This window comes from Eschrichtius robustus, chromosome 18, assembly GCF_028021215.1.
Source record: "Eschrichtius robustus isolate mEscRob2 chromosome 18, mEscRob2.pri, whole genome shotgun sequence".
Lineage (NCBI taxonomy): Eukaryota > Metazoa > Chordata > Mammalia > Artiodactyla > Eschrichtiidae > Eschrichtius > Eschrichtius robustus.
The window spans coordinates 33,674,253-33,688,579 of NC_090841.1; the positions used below are offsets into that span (position 1 = coordinate 33,674,253).

The 14,327-nt window shown below is 34.9% G+C and overlaps 1 protein-coding gene across 3 annotated transcripts in view; it reads right to left on the reverse strand.

Moving 5' to 3' along the window:
* DIAPH3 (diaphanous related formin 3) overlaps window positions 1-14,327 on the reverse strand; it is a 568,557-nt gene that overhangs the window by 363,480 nt on the left and 190,750 nt on the right. For all 3 annotated transcript variants that reach the window (XM_068526481.1, XM_068526480.1, XM_068526482.1), the window contains 4 exons: window positions 6,688-6,794; window positions 6,283-6,401; window positions 5,336-5,452; window positions 1,242-1,360 (listed from right to left, as the gene is read on the reverse strand). In XM_068526481.1, coding sequence (XP_068382582.1) covers window positions 1,242-1,360; window positions 5,336-5,452; window positions 6,283-6,401; window positions 6,688-6,794 — 462 coding nt within the window. The remainder of the gene's footprint in view (window positions 1-1,241; window positions 1,361-5,335; window positions 5,453-6,282; window positions 6,402-6,687; window positions 6,795-14,327) is intronic.

Genomic DNA, 14,327 nt, shown 5'->3' on the forward strand with positions numbered 1-14,327 from the left:
CCACATTTTAGTTTGCTGCATATTTAGAGCATATTTTTCTTCATTTCTATGTCCCTCCCACCCCCAGGAACTCCTAATTTCTTCTCTCCTGCAGAGAGAAACAAGTATTCACTTTATCAGTCTCACTAGTATTATCTACTCCTTTCTCATTCTATACATTCCACATTTCTTCCTGAACTCAAATATTATATGAAGAAAAAACAACTTCACGCAAATAATAGATATTCCTTTTTAATGTTAAACCAAGATTTGACATATGGTAACTTCTTAAACATTAGTTACAATGTGGAATCGGGTATGATGTCAATGACCATTTTGTACTCTGTTACTTTTAAATCATTTAGACACATCAAGCCCTGGTCATTTGGGAAAGAGTGGTTTGCAGAGTCATGCAGATCCTCCAAATGGTGACACATCTCATCATACAATATCAAAATAATCAGATAGGGTAATACCACCACTGATCTCATCAGAAAAAAATTTAAAACTGCAAAGCTGCCAAGATGATGGTAGCAAGTACAAGTTTTCCAAAACTCAAATATTTACTTGAATATTGCAATTTTATCATTGGTAACATATTCTGTCATTTTCATTGAAGTTACAGACACATTTCATTTCATTTTTAGGAAAGTGTGTGCCAAACACTCACATCTGAGTAGCCAGAATTTGTATGACAATCCTTTTTTCAAAGTTAAAAAAAAAAAAAAAAAAAGCAGGCATTTCAGCTGGCAACTCAGACGATTACACAAGTATTTCCTGTTGGACTCTGGTTTGCAGCACAAGTGATTCACACATACAATATATTGAATATTGAATATATTCACACAGAATATTGAAATGATGTGTGTGCAAAGGTAAATATTTAATAAAATTAACATTTTTTTAGTTCTTTATCAAGGACATTCTTAAATAAAAAATGGCACTTTTTTTGTTTCATTTCTTTTGTTTTACTGAGAATAAAGAATCCCATGGCTACTAATACAGTTTGGTGCCACTGCCTTGATTCACAACAAAATACCAGCAGTTTCCCCAATATTGCTCTGAAAATATCCATAGAGTAAAAATGGCAAATAACTGTCTCAGTATTGTTATGAAAATAGTTTTGACTATTAGGACCTCCTGAAAAGGTATCCAGGACCCTCTGGAGTCTACAGGTCACACTGTGAGAAACAACACTCTAGCACTAACCCATGGGTAAGGGGCATAAGGTATTTCCATTTAAATAACAGAGAAACACTCACCAACAAACTGACTTAAATCTAAGTCTAGTCTTTTTCGATATGTGAAGTCTGGATCCATCCCATCTCTATGCAGTACAATCTGGGATACACACTCATCAATTAACTTGAAGTACTGTTGCCTAGAACCAAGGAAAAGAATAAATGTACACTCTATTAGTGTAGCTTTACATCAAAACAAAATATTTCAGTAGCTTGATTTCTAGTTCAATAATATACAATTGTATAGTTTCAACAGTTGACATACAGATCTAACATGGGAGTGAGAGTAAATACAACTGCTACTTTCCTTCTAATGATTTTAACACATTATATTTTTTATGATCTTTTAGCTATAAATACAGTGTGCTTTAAAGATCATTTTCTTACAAAAGTCAGAATCTTGACTTAATTAGTAGGCAGTAAGAAAGAGAATATTAAAATGAAGTGATATGTACTTAAAAGCGTCCTCAGCAGAGACCATCAACCTATCACTGTGCCATACTGAAAGAGCTACCATTAATTCATTTTATTAATACAAACCAAAAGATATATTTTCTAAAAAATTATCTGGAAGGTTCTTTAAACCATACAGTTCACTGTTTTTAGAATGCTTGTGATACTGTGAATTATAAACAATATCAAATGAATGTTCCTTACTCAAAAGAAAGCTAGAAAAATTCAGTATAACAATTTTTGTCCAAAATTTAAATTTAATTAAAATCCCCAAATAGGCTTCATGTGTTAGTACAATTAAGTTCAATCCACCTGTGTTAGTAATAAGCTTAAAAAACATCCCTTAAAACTCAAGCCAACAAACGTGATAGAAATATCCAGAAGATTTTACAAACAAAACCAAACTACAGTGATAGAGAGAGTGATAGAGAGGTTGGGTAATATTCTAATGAGTACAGTCCTCCATCCGAACCACCACTTAGGACTATTTCTTCTCAATGACTTTTTGCACAGTTTTCCTCTCCAACTCCTTCTCACCACGTATGAGATGATGCCTCCAGCTACTTGAGATTTCCTTCCCTGTATACTATGACGTACTGCCCTGGACCTATTTACCTGGTACCTAATAAACCATCCATTATGCTGAATAAAATTCAGTACAGCTTAACATTAGCAAATAAGACAATGTTCATTAACTGTCATAGAGTAAAAATATTCAAGACATAGTATTCTTGGATACAAATTAAAGCAAGAAGGTATTATCAATGCTTTCCTCAATTTTTTCAACTTCTTTCAATGAAATAATCTCCCATTCCCTAATATTTTAGCTATAATAACCACATTTACACTTGAGGTACATAAATGGCACACATGTTTCTATCTATCACAATTAAAAACTGAGATGATGCACTCTGTCCCTTTTTTACTCTTATTTAATGTTATCTTGATGTTGTTTTAATAAAAACAAGGCTTAAATTAACACAAGCTATTGTGTGTAATTTTTTTAAAAACATAATGTCATTAAGTGTTTTCTCACTTCCACCATCCTAAATTATGAGCTCATTTATAATGTAGCTGAAAATTCATGCAAAAAGTCTTTCAGTAAGGCAATACTAGTAAAGAACAATGTACTTCTGGATTCCAGAAATGTAAATCTAGAAAATAATCTCTATGAGTGATATTGATAAGGTAGTGAATATGTCAGAGGAATATGTAAACAACTTAATTAAGGGATAAACATAAATGTCATTACTTCATTAATAAAAGTCATTTTTGTTGGAGAATATTTTGAAATCACCTTCACTTTCTCTGCAGTTTTTTTTTTTTTTTTTACCAAATATCAGAAATTATCTCCCATGCACATTCAACTAACATGCTATTTTGCACACAATAAGCCATTAATAATTTGTTACAGAATTGAATTTGATCTTATATCCACCTTCCAATTATCTTACTGCATTTGATTTTTCTTGGGGACCTTTGATGTACATTCTCCAATAGAGTTCCATTTCAGTAAAATTTCCTTTCGTTCCAGATGTGAAAATAAGCAAAGATTTTAATTTTCCTATCCACTAATTCTTTTAAATGAGAATATTTTGCATTCTACAATGAAAATTAACTGATAAAAAACTTCAAAAATTGTACTTATTAATGTCAATATTAATTTTAAATGTTCATCAATCGAAAATGTTCAGATAACTGAATATTTCTGAAAGGTGAAATCTAGGTCCATTCGAGATAGTAAAACCGAAAACTGAAGGTAAAACCAAAAGAAAAAGATTTATGAATCTTGGACTGCACAGCAAAAAGAGTAAAATTTACTGTATGTTAATTAAAAGGATGAATATATAATAAACATGTTATGTAAGTGACCACAATTCTGACTCTATCTTGTAATAAATATATACTCACTCTAAGAATCAACAACAACAATAATAGTAATAAATAACTGAGAATTCTGGAACATAGGAAAGAATCGATGGGATCATCTTCACTACAGCAGTCATGGGAAGAATTCTGCCTTCATAGCAACCATATCTAGAACAAAGACCAAGGGCCTCAGGCTTAAAGAGCCAAGAAAGAAGGCAACATAGAGGAGTATCAAACTTAAAAGGTACTGCTCAAAAAATGACCAAACTAGATGAACTTCTATGCCTCACTAAGGTCACTTTGGTAATGCTACAATGTAATATTTCTTTAGACTCTTGATTCCACTAAAGTGAAAGGCTCACCTGAGCGTGCCCCACTACAGTTGTGCTTTTTAATCTGTTTTGAAGTTAGACACAACCACATGCCCCCCAGAACACAGATGAAGGGATTAAATAACCCCCTTTGTAACACTATAGACACATTCAACACTTCGAAAGCAAACAGCAGTCTTAAATTCTTGGAAATTCAAGTGGCAAAAAGTCAGAGGTTGACAGGACCAACCACACAGGTATCAAGAAAAGGATGGGGCTACTTTAGAATAAATGGAAGTTTCAAGTTTATTTTTAGGTAAATCTTCAGGAGAGTACAGTATTACAATTAGTGGGGTACCTATGATACTTAAAAATATTATTAATCAAGTATTAGTATTTTTTATCTAGCATTTATAAAGTGGTTAAATATTTAAAGTGTCTTATTTTAATAAAATATGAGAAAGAAGCAAATGAAGTCTCAAAACAGCTTCCTGAACTCTATTTTAGAATACCATTGGGATTTCCCAATTCTACAAAGGAAAGAGGTAGGGTGGATGATCTGTACTCATCTCGAAGAACCTAAAGTTTTACCATGTTTAGACTTTTATTCTATTCACTTGTTAGGTACATCAAAAACCTAAATTACACCCTCTGACATCACCTAGAGGACACAGCCTGAATGAGACTGTCTAGCAACTCCTTCTACTTGAAATTGGAGTAAGAAAAGACATACTACCCATAGTATTTGAGAATAAAATTTCAGCAAAATTAAATTAAAGGTGACCAAAATGGTTTTATATTCAAAGATCTCAGCTTCCTTCATAAAACAGTAATAAAAGAGTTAAGAGGGTATAGAGAACATTTATTGAGCATACACCATATGCCAGATATTTGGCTAGGAGTCTCACGCATGTTACCATTTTAATCTTCATAACAATCCAGCAGCTTAAGTGTTACTATCCATATCTAACTACAGATAGACATGGATAAACAATTATTTTCTGTAAGCAATTTGTTACGCTCAAGATGCCTAGGATATAATCAAACTTGAAAAGTCATTTGTCTAGCTTTCTGATACATTAGCAACATTAAACACAACTGCATTATTAAGGAACTTGCTAGCTACTTAAACACTAATAAAAGTGATGTTTAGTATCTGCCATTCCTACTGCCTAGGGACTAACCAGAAAACATTATTCATCACGCAGTAAACTAGTAATTTGTTGCTAGTTTGCATTTTTATTCAGCTGAAAAGTTGTAACCAAGAATCTGCTGGAGCTTAGAAAGTAATAGTAGTATCATTTTATACCATCTTCTACCTAAATATATGCCCAGAGGAAACAGTGCATTCTATGAATCAATATTATGAAAGAAATACAAAACCTAAAAATATTTGCTTGCCCAAATCAAACATCAGGTGAATTTCACAATTAAAAGAATTTTATTAGTGAAAGAAAATATTAGAATACAGCTTCCTCTTACCTTATAAAATAATCATTTCGAATCAGCAAAAGATGCTGCAGAATTGAAATGAAATATCCCTCTGCTCTGGTTTCCTTAACTGTGTTCCACACCATGTTGTGAAGATCATTCGCTTCAGTAAACTGATTAAGGAATATGTGGATTTATTTATCCTCTATACCGAACAACTGCAATAATGTGACACGGAATCTGCTCTGTAAGGCTTCAAAAGATTATTGTGTATCTTAACCTAAAATAGGCATCATATATACTCAGCATATAGTAAAACACATGTAGTTAGGAATGAGAATAGAGGGAAAACTATGTGCAAATGACAACGTGACCTGACACTTCCTGGCTCCTCCTCCACAATCAACTCCAACCAATATTCCTCTCTTGAGCCAAGATACTGCTGGCAGAAAGAGTAGTGGGCAGCTGGTTGCGAACGAAGTCTTTGGGTTCTGGGGGAGCCCTGACCAAGAGGGCTGGTGCTAGGCATTACCTACCATGGGGCAGCCCCAGTGGAAGACAGAAAGGTGGCAGATCTCTGGACAAGCACAGACAGGTGCAGATGCACAGAATTAACAAAGGCCCATATGAGGGTACACCCAAGGTACGGGGTGGAACTAACCAGCAGGCTAAGGGCACCTATTCCTAACGATGAAGGCGCTAGGGGGAGGGGAGGTGCCAAACAAAAAGAACAGATTGTACATGTATACATAAGAGGCTTGTCTAAAAAGCATCCATTTGTAGATTGTAACATCCATTTGCATAGGCATGTATTCACAAAAACACACATAAAATAATAAAAAAGGTTTATACAAACATCCTTCTGATTCAATAAAGGTTTGATTTTATATCATTTATCTAGAAATGGTTTCAGAAGTTTAATATTTTATGGGGTGGGGGCTGTTTAAGGGTTAGCAATAATTTTACATATTTGATTAGACTTCAGAACAAAAGGATATTCAAGTTCAGCTCTAATATCTTCGAGGCGATGGAAGAACTCAATCAAATCTTCTTCCTTATGCTCATCAAAGACTTTAAGTTGGATATCCAGGCCATCATTCTTAATACGTTTTAAATTCTAGAGATATTAAATAGGAATTATAAGGAACGGTTTTGTTTTTAACAGTGCAAAAAATTAATGAAAAACATAAACAATAAACCAACCATTCAACTTGATTTACAGCATTCAAACACTTAAAGTGTTAAACAATACTCAAACCTTATCATCTATTTCAAAAATAGATTTTATACTCAAGCCTTTTTTCCCACAGATAAATTATTCTTGAAGGTAATTTATCTAAATTTCCCCCTACTCAAGTACTTCTCTAATTTAAATATCAATAAGGAGACAGCAGGACACTTACTGGCAATATCTCTTTCAATCCACAACGCATAAATTCATTTCTGATGTGAAGCCTGAAGTCCAAATCATCAGGAGATGTAACAAGAGCATTGATAAGCTGCATACATGCTACCTACAATAAATTACACAGCAAGACTTAGACTTGGATTCTGACATTAAAGAAGGAGTAATAGAACTGAAACATCAAGGCTGTGTTCCAAGTATTATCAAATATCTTCCTTCACAGGTGAGTCTATAAAAACGATAATTTGTATGTAAAATATTTTAGTCAATTATAAATTAGACAAGAAATATAGTTGCAGTGGAATTTTTAATTCACTCCAACCAAAAGTTAAGTTCTTGTCCAAAAATATCATTCCATACACATAAGACATAAACTGAACACACACTAGTTGAAAAACTACAAATATCCTTAGATAGATCCTATCCTAAAATAGGATAATAAAATAATTTCCCATTCATCAAGAGGAACCCAAAGACTTTAAGTCAACGAGAGTTAACAAAGGCCTGAAACTAGTTAATGGGGTTGTTATAACCAAAAATTATATTATGAACATTGCACAGCCAATTACTAGACGTTAACTTATCAGGCAATGGTTCCTACACTTTGACAAAAATTCGGCTTACCGTGTGTTATGCTTATTAAGAAGACATAAAGGAATAACATAGCTAACTAAATGCTTTAGTATATAACTTAAATGACGAAAATTAAAAATCGCTGTATTTTCCCATTCATATTTAACACTCCAACTTTCAACCTGGATCTCCTTTTTTTTAAATCCCTGGCTTAATTATATCTTTTCATTATCCAAAATCTATATAATGGAAGCAAAAGAGGTTGCTTCTAGAGAAGCAAAGAATTCTTTGCTGTTGTTGATGATGTTATTTTTCTAAGTCCACATTCTACCAAAATCTAACAAGAAAGACCAGCTTACTGATCAATGTGTTTAACCTCATGCTGTTCCCTAAATTGTCCTTTCTCCATCCCTTAAGGCAAGGTTTATATGAATTTAAAATGCCATTTTGGGATTAAGACACCAACAGGGGTCTCAGTTCCTGCTGGTTGAAATATACTGTAATTGTTCTATTTGATATCTAAACACTAAAATCTGGCCAGCATGCCTCTACTGTCAAAACTTGAAAAAGAGGGAAAAGGAAAACATATTTAAAAGAAAAAAAGAAAAAACTTAAAACGGCGTCTACCTTTCCAGTACACGTTCAACTCAGCTGTAACCAGTTCATGTCAAAAAGTCAAGTTTAAAATGCTTTCTTTCCACTTCCTTGCCAGTCATTACCCAATACCCACAAATGTTTTCTTCAGCATTTTAAAAGATCTCAAACAGCATACAAATAATTAAATTAGCATACTAATTTAATTTCTCTACGTTCAGAGAAATTAAATTAGTATTAGTCACCAGGTTTCCAGGAAAAGATGCAAATTATAGACAACTCAAAGAAAGCAGCAAAAATAAACAACATAAAAATTAGCAGCAAATATCACCTAAATGGAAAGTTGATATGTGTAGAATAATATTAGCATGAAATTGAGGAGAAAGAAGGGAAAAGAATCATCCAAATTATTCCCAGGAAACGTTTTAAAAGGCAATTTTTCACAAAAGGGAAACTAGGAACTGACTTAAGCTGAAATAATGAATTTAATTCTTTAGGCTCCCTTCCCAATTGTAACAGTAATTTGCCACTATCATGACCTACAACCACTCTTTGATTAATTTATATCATGTAAACATATGTCTACATACAGTAAAATGTATTGATTAATGTCCTTACAGATAAAAAATTCTATAATCAAGGTAAAGACCTAAGAGTTCCTTCTAGGTTTCTAATACATATATTGAGACATTTAGACATTTTTTTATCACATGATTTCACACTGGCAGAGCATACCAGCATAAGTGAGAGCCAGTCTGGCATCTATCCCATATAACTCAATTCCTAGAGACAGTAGAAAAGGCTCAGGAACTAAAAAGGTAAAATAGGACATGTTGCCTACCCTAGCGAAGATAAGTAGGTTCAGTAACACAAATATACTATGTACTGTAAGAGATGTGCTCAGTATATGATGAGAATGTGGAGACAGTAAATAAAAACAAGGACAGCTGAGGAACAGTACTGACTCTTAAGGATTAATAGGGAGACAGCCAGATGAAAAGGAGGACCAAGATGTTTAAAGCAGAGCAATTTACATGTTCAAAGACTTAGGTTCTTTTGCTGAATTACAAGGAATTCAGACTTCCTGAGCAGTTTGTAAGGCGGGAAGTGGGAGAGCAGGGGAAGGACTCAATAAAGATGAAGCCAGACAGATGAGGCACAGCTTCATGTGCCGAGTCAGAACTTTCTGACTCAGCTGAAAATAGGGGAAATCGTAAAGGATTTTATGCAGAGGAGCGGCGATAATAGAGGTAATAGATCCAAGTTAAGAAGCTACCAGAGAAGTAGCTTCGTTGAGCAATGAGGAGGTCTTGAACAACATTTGAAAAACATTTGATGGCTGGGTGAATATGCGGTTGAGGCATAAGAAAAGAATTTACAAGTCCTCCCACCTTTGTTGTTCAACTAGATAGGAGGTGGGACCATTAACAGAGACATAAAATGCAAGGAAAGAAACAAATTTCACAGGAGAATAGGATAAATCCTGCTTTTAAAATTCTGAGATTGAAATGTACATTAGGAATCATACATTCATTTAAGAAATTAGTTAGTGAATGCTGGAATATTAACAGAAGCTCAAGGAAATAATGAAATTGTGATATTCATCATAAAGAATTAATCATTATGTTCTGTTTGATGTTCCAAAAATGTAGCATATATGATCTCCATTAATATGCATTAATTATGCCATACTAACAGTTTCAACAGCAGGCAAAAGCTACCTTCCTCTGGAACTGACAAGGGTAAGAAAACAAGAGTTTCTGCCCTCCTGGGAGCATCCTAAGTTATCTGAAGGTTCTATCTTTGGGTACCAGACCTTCTCTGTTTACTAGCTCATGCATTTCATTCCTTCCAAGCCTGTTAATGATGTCTACTAAGCACTTCTTGGTGCTAGGGATGCAGTTACGAAATGAAAAAGACAGAAATCACTACTGTAGAAAGAGAGGAGGCAAGATTGAATCCACAGTTTGAATTGCCTGGGCAATTCAAAGGCTGACATTTATTAAGATAGAAAAAATATCAGCATAAACAGAGGAAACAGGCTTGGGAAGAAAGATCAGGACTTAAGTTTTGGAGATGTTAAGTTGGAAATATTGTCTATTATTGATCTTCATCGAAAAAACTAGAAAAGGAAATTGGATATAGGAGACTCCAGTTGGAGAAAGAGATTACCATAGCATTTGTATGTAAAAACCAAGATCTTAGATGGAATCATCGAGAGAGTAGTAAAGAGAGAGAAGAGGAGGTACAAGAACTGGTTGGGACATTTCAATTGTAGGTTTTGATTTGAAGGTTGAGGAAATGAGTTAAAGAAAAGTAAAAAGCTATCAACGTGGTAGAAGATAAATGAAGAGACTGTGGTGTCCTGGAAGAATGGGAGAAAAGCGTGTCAACAGGGAGAGTGATCAACTGTGTCAGATGCTCTAATAGGTCAAAGAAGATAACTACCACTGCATCCGGCAAATTGGTGACTTGACAAGAAGTTTCTACAAAGGGACAGAACTGCTGTTGCACATGGAAAACATTTTCCTTCTCACATGTACCATATGCAACCAGTAAATGAAAGCATACGATTAAGATTGGCTCTAAAATATTCTCCTTGCTCCATATGTACCTTTATACTTTAGAAATACTGCTTATTAACCTTTGGTTTAAACAAGGCTTATAAGTAAGACACATCTTTAGGTGTTAGATATGTACTCAGTTCTAATGATTTGGAAAGTAAATGCTATAAACTCATTTGTTACTCTTGCCCCAATTATAAAAAGGAGGCTCACATGAGAAAAGGTATTTTTAACGTAACTTCTAGCTGTAAAGATGTGTCTGCACACACAGGCACGCACATATCCAGCTAGAATTCAGGACAGTTGAGGATTTCCTCAAGAGCAGCAACAGACTGAAAATGTCCTACAAAAGCTGAGACCAGCAAACCCCACACAGCCAAGGATTAGGAAAATAAGCAGCCAAAACAGTAATTACAAATAGTGGGACAAATGTCAGCAATGTTGTAAACTAGAAGGGTAAAGACATATAACAGGGGACAAAGTAGATAAACTGTAAGCAAAAATCTCAAAGATATTCAATATGAGGGATAGAGCTTGTCAAAGGCAATCTTAAGAACAAGGCAAATGATCAAAGGAAAATCATTAGAAGTAGAAAGAGGTTAAACAGCAAGACAAAGACACATGCCGGAATTTACATCACTTAATCAGCAAAGCAGCTTTCTGCCCTTGAAAATGAAGTGAGAAGGTTTCTTCATATGTGAATATGTATCACCTAAATTTCTTCTAGTACACAATTTAATTTACTGCTATCACTATGTGCAACACAAACAGGAGAAAAAATAAACACTTTATGCATCTTTAACCTTTGGTTCCCAACCCTTTTCAGACAAACAAGTTTAAGCACAAAATTCCAGGTATACTAACAGCAGTGATTCTTGAGCCTCAAACACAGGCCTGTCCAGGTTTTTCAAAGGCCACCAGCACAGATGCTTTCTCCATGATTATGTGGAAGGAATTGAAAAGGTATCCAACAAACAGCAAAAGCAAACATTCTTTAGAAAGTTCACACTTGGCCAACATACTCATCCTGAATATAACATGTTTTCACATGTAAAATGATGGCTATACTACAATGAAAACATATCAGCTTCCTAAGCTAAATTCAGACTGGAAACAAGCACCAGTAAAGTACTTAAATAAAAATTCTATCAGAATCTGTGAATACTTACTATCTGGGCCCGGAAGACACAGGTTAGACCGCTATTCGTCTTCTCTACCCCATAGCAGAAATCATCTGTCTCTCTTTGCACAATCAAATTCTACATTATCAAGTTAAAATGAGTAAATGATGCTTATAGAGAAATATCTTGCCTCCAGTGCAACTAAAGAAACTCCAAAGAATTTTAAAATCTCATGCGTTAATTCAGAATATAAACTAAAATAGACTACTACATCATGTAGACAAACACAGAAAGAGTAAAGTATATTAGCATATGTAAAGTCCTATAATTTTACTTATATTTCCAATTAAATATTCGGTAAATGATAGACACAGTAAGAGGACAAGTCAGAGCTTGAGGTAACTGCATATATCCCATACAGAGGCAGAGAAATAAACTGAAGGATTCAAGAGGCCCTAATTTATATGAACAGGAACAGTTGGGTTCAAGACAGAACTTGGATTTTTAAATGTTTATTCAGACACTCCCCCTGAGACATCATGAATTTCTTCTGTGTTCTCCCATTTTGTTGAAACTCCTAGTATCGCAATTTTCATATGAAACATTAGCCAGCTATAAATTCCTGAGAATAAGTTTCTTAAGGACTTAAGCAGTGTATTTCATTCATCTTTATAGTTCTAATATCTAGCAGAACCCTGAACGGCAATCTCTGAATAATTAACTAATTGACTGGTTAACTATGAAACTTTGCAGTTACCTTGAGTCGTGAATTAAGTGTATCTTTTTGGTGGTCTATTGTAGCATAAGTGAAAAAATGTATTACACAGACTCAGAAAATTGGCAGTATACTCTAGGACAAAAATGTTATTTTTAGTTTAGTCGGTGTGTGCTCCACATGACAACATGAGTTCACGTTAGTATATTATTTTACTCTGTTTCTTTAATGTTTATTAGCTTAATGGCGTATTATTTACTAGTCCATTTTAATATGTTTAACATTTTGATTCATACAGATACAGTAACCAAAATGCTGCAAACCTCAATAAAAGTAGTGGTAAAAAAGAGAGGAATTAAAATAAATTGATCTCTGCATCCTTCTGGAACACCCCAACAATGATCCTAAAGATAAACGTTCTACTATACTCTGTATTCTTCATTTGGTCCTTCATTAAATGTACGAATGACTTACTTGATATTAAAAATAACTCTAGTTAACATTGACTTTTTTGAGGGGGTAGGAGATACTTGAAACAAAAAGAAACAGTAAATCAAGATATGACTATTCATTGTAGGAAGACCTTCACTTGGTCTCTGCAAAATTAAACTTGGGTACATTTTGAGCATTTAAGGGGTAAGGGAAACAACAGAAGCTAATAAACTTGGCTAAATTCAAAAAGGCATTGTAACTTATTTGTTTCAATGTCGTATTTGTCGATTATTGCCAAGTAACATATTTCAAAGTACAGTGATAATTGAACTAAGAGTGATTTTTTTTCCTACTCTGGTTTTAACATTTTAATGAACCTAAACTACTTGTATAATGGGGGAAATATCTCAATTTTTTAACATTAAAAAAACGCCATTTTTCCCTACTATCATGGAAGAAATTCAATCCATCAAATTTTCAAAGAGCTATTCTGTAATTGAACTCAATGAAATCCACAGAGAGTGAAGAGGTTTTTGGGGGTTTTTGTTTTGTTTTTAAGTTAAGAAAACTTTGTCTTTACGGCAGCCATGAGAATGCACTTTCAGTCTTTGACTGCAGTGAGTATAAATGACCAACAGCCCTGGCTGCTGCCCTATGACATCCATCACAACAGGTGAGCTGGAGCTGCACTTCCCATGGGCTCCCCCAGCCAACTTCTGATCACAGCAAGATTACTAAAATGTGCCTGATCCTGGGATGCCCAGGACTTTGGCTGGAGGATTCCCCAACCACCTTGCCAAGTCCTCACAGAAATGCACAGCAACCTATGACACTTCCACCCAACGCTTCTTCCTTCCCTCTCTCCTTCACCTGGGGTCAGATCCGCATTGAGTTTGACATCTCCCAGCCTCCCCCAACTCCCTCTTCAGGTTCCCTTAAAGGCATTTCCCCTAGTCCCCTGCACATCAAATCCCTTGCTTCTCAAGGGACCCAGATGAACAGTCTTGGTTCCATACAAAAAGTTTCAGCAAGAGTATCATTTTCAAATTGTCTAACTCATAAGTATTATAAATGAAGTTCATATTTAGCAGAACACTTTCAGTTTTTCTTATTGTTCTCTAAATGTGACCACCCTCTGCACTTTCATATGTAACCATAAGATACTTGTTAAGACCTGAATGTGTCTATAACATAATTTTCCTCTAGTAACAGTTCCAGAGACACTGAAGACTTGGATTATATTCCTAGTTTTTGCTTCTTTGGAAAATACATTCCAGAATAGAGGAATATCTACCATAGGAATCCTAAAAGGATCTACCAACCACTCCTGTCCACTGAATCTTAGAAGGATATATCTACCATCCTTGTCCACTGTTTCATTAACATCTTCACGAGATATTAAAAAGCCCAAAGAGGGGCTTCTCTGGAAGGCGCAGTGGTTGGGAATCTGCCTGCCAATGCAGGGAACACAGGTTCAAGCCCTGGTCCGGGAAGATCCCACATGCCGTGGAGCAACTAGGCCTGTGCGCCACAACTGCTGAGCCTGTGCACCTAGAGCCCGTGCTCCACAACAAGAGAAGCCACCACAATGAGAAGCCCGTGCACCGCAACAAAGAGTAGCCCCCGCTCACTGCAACTA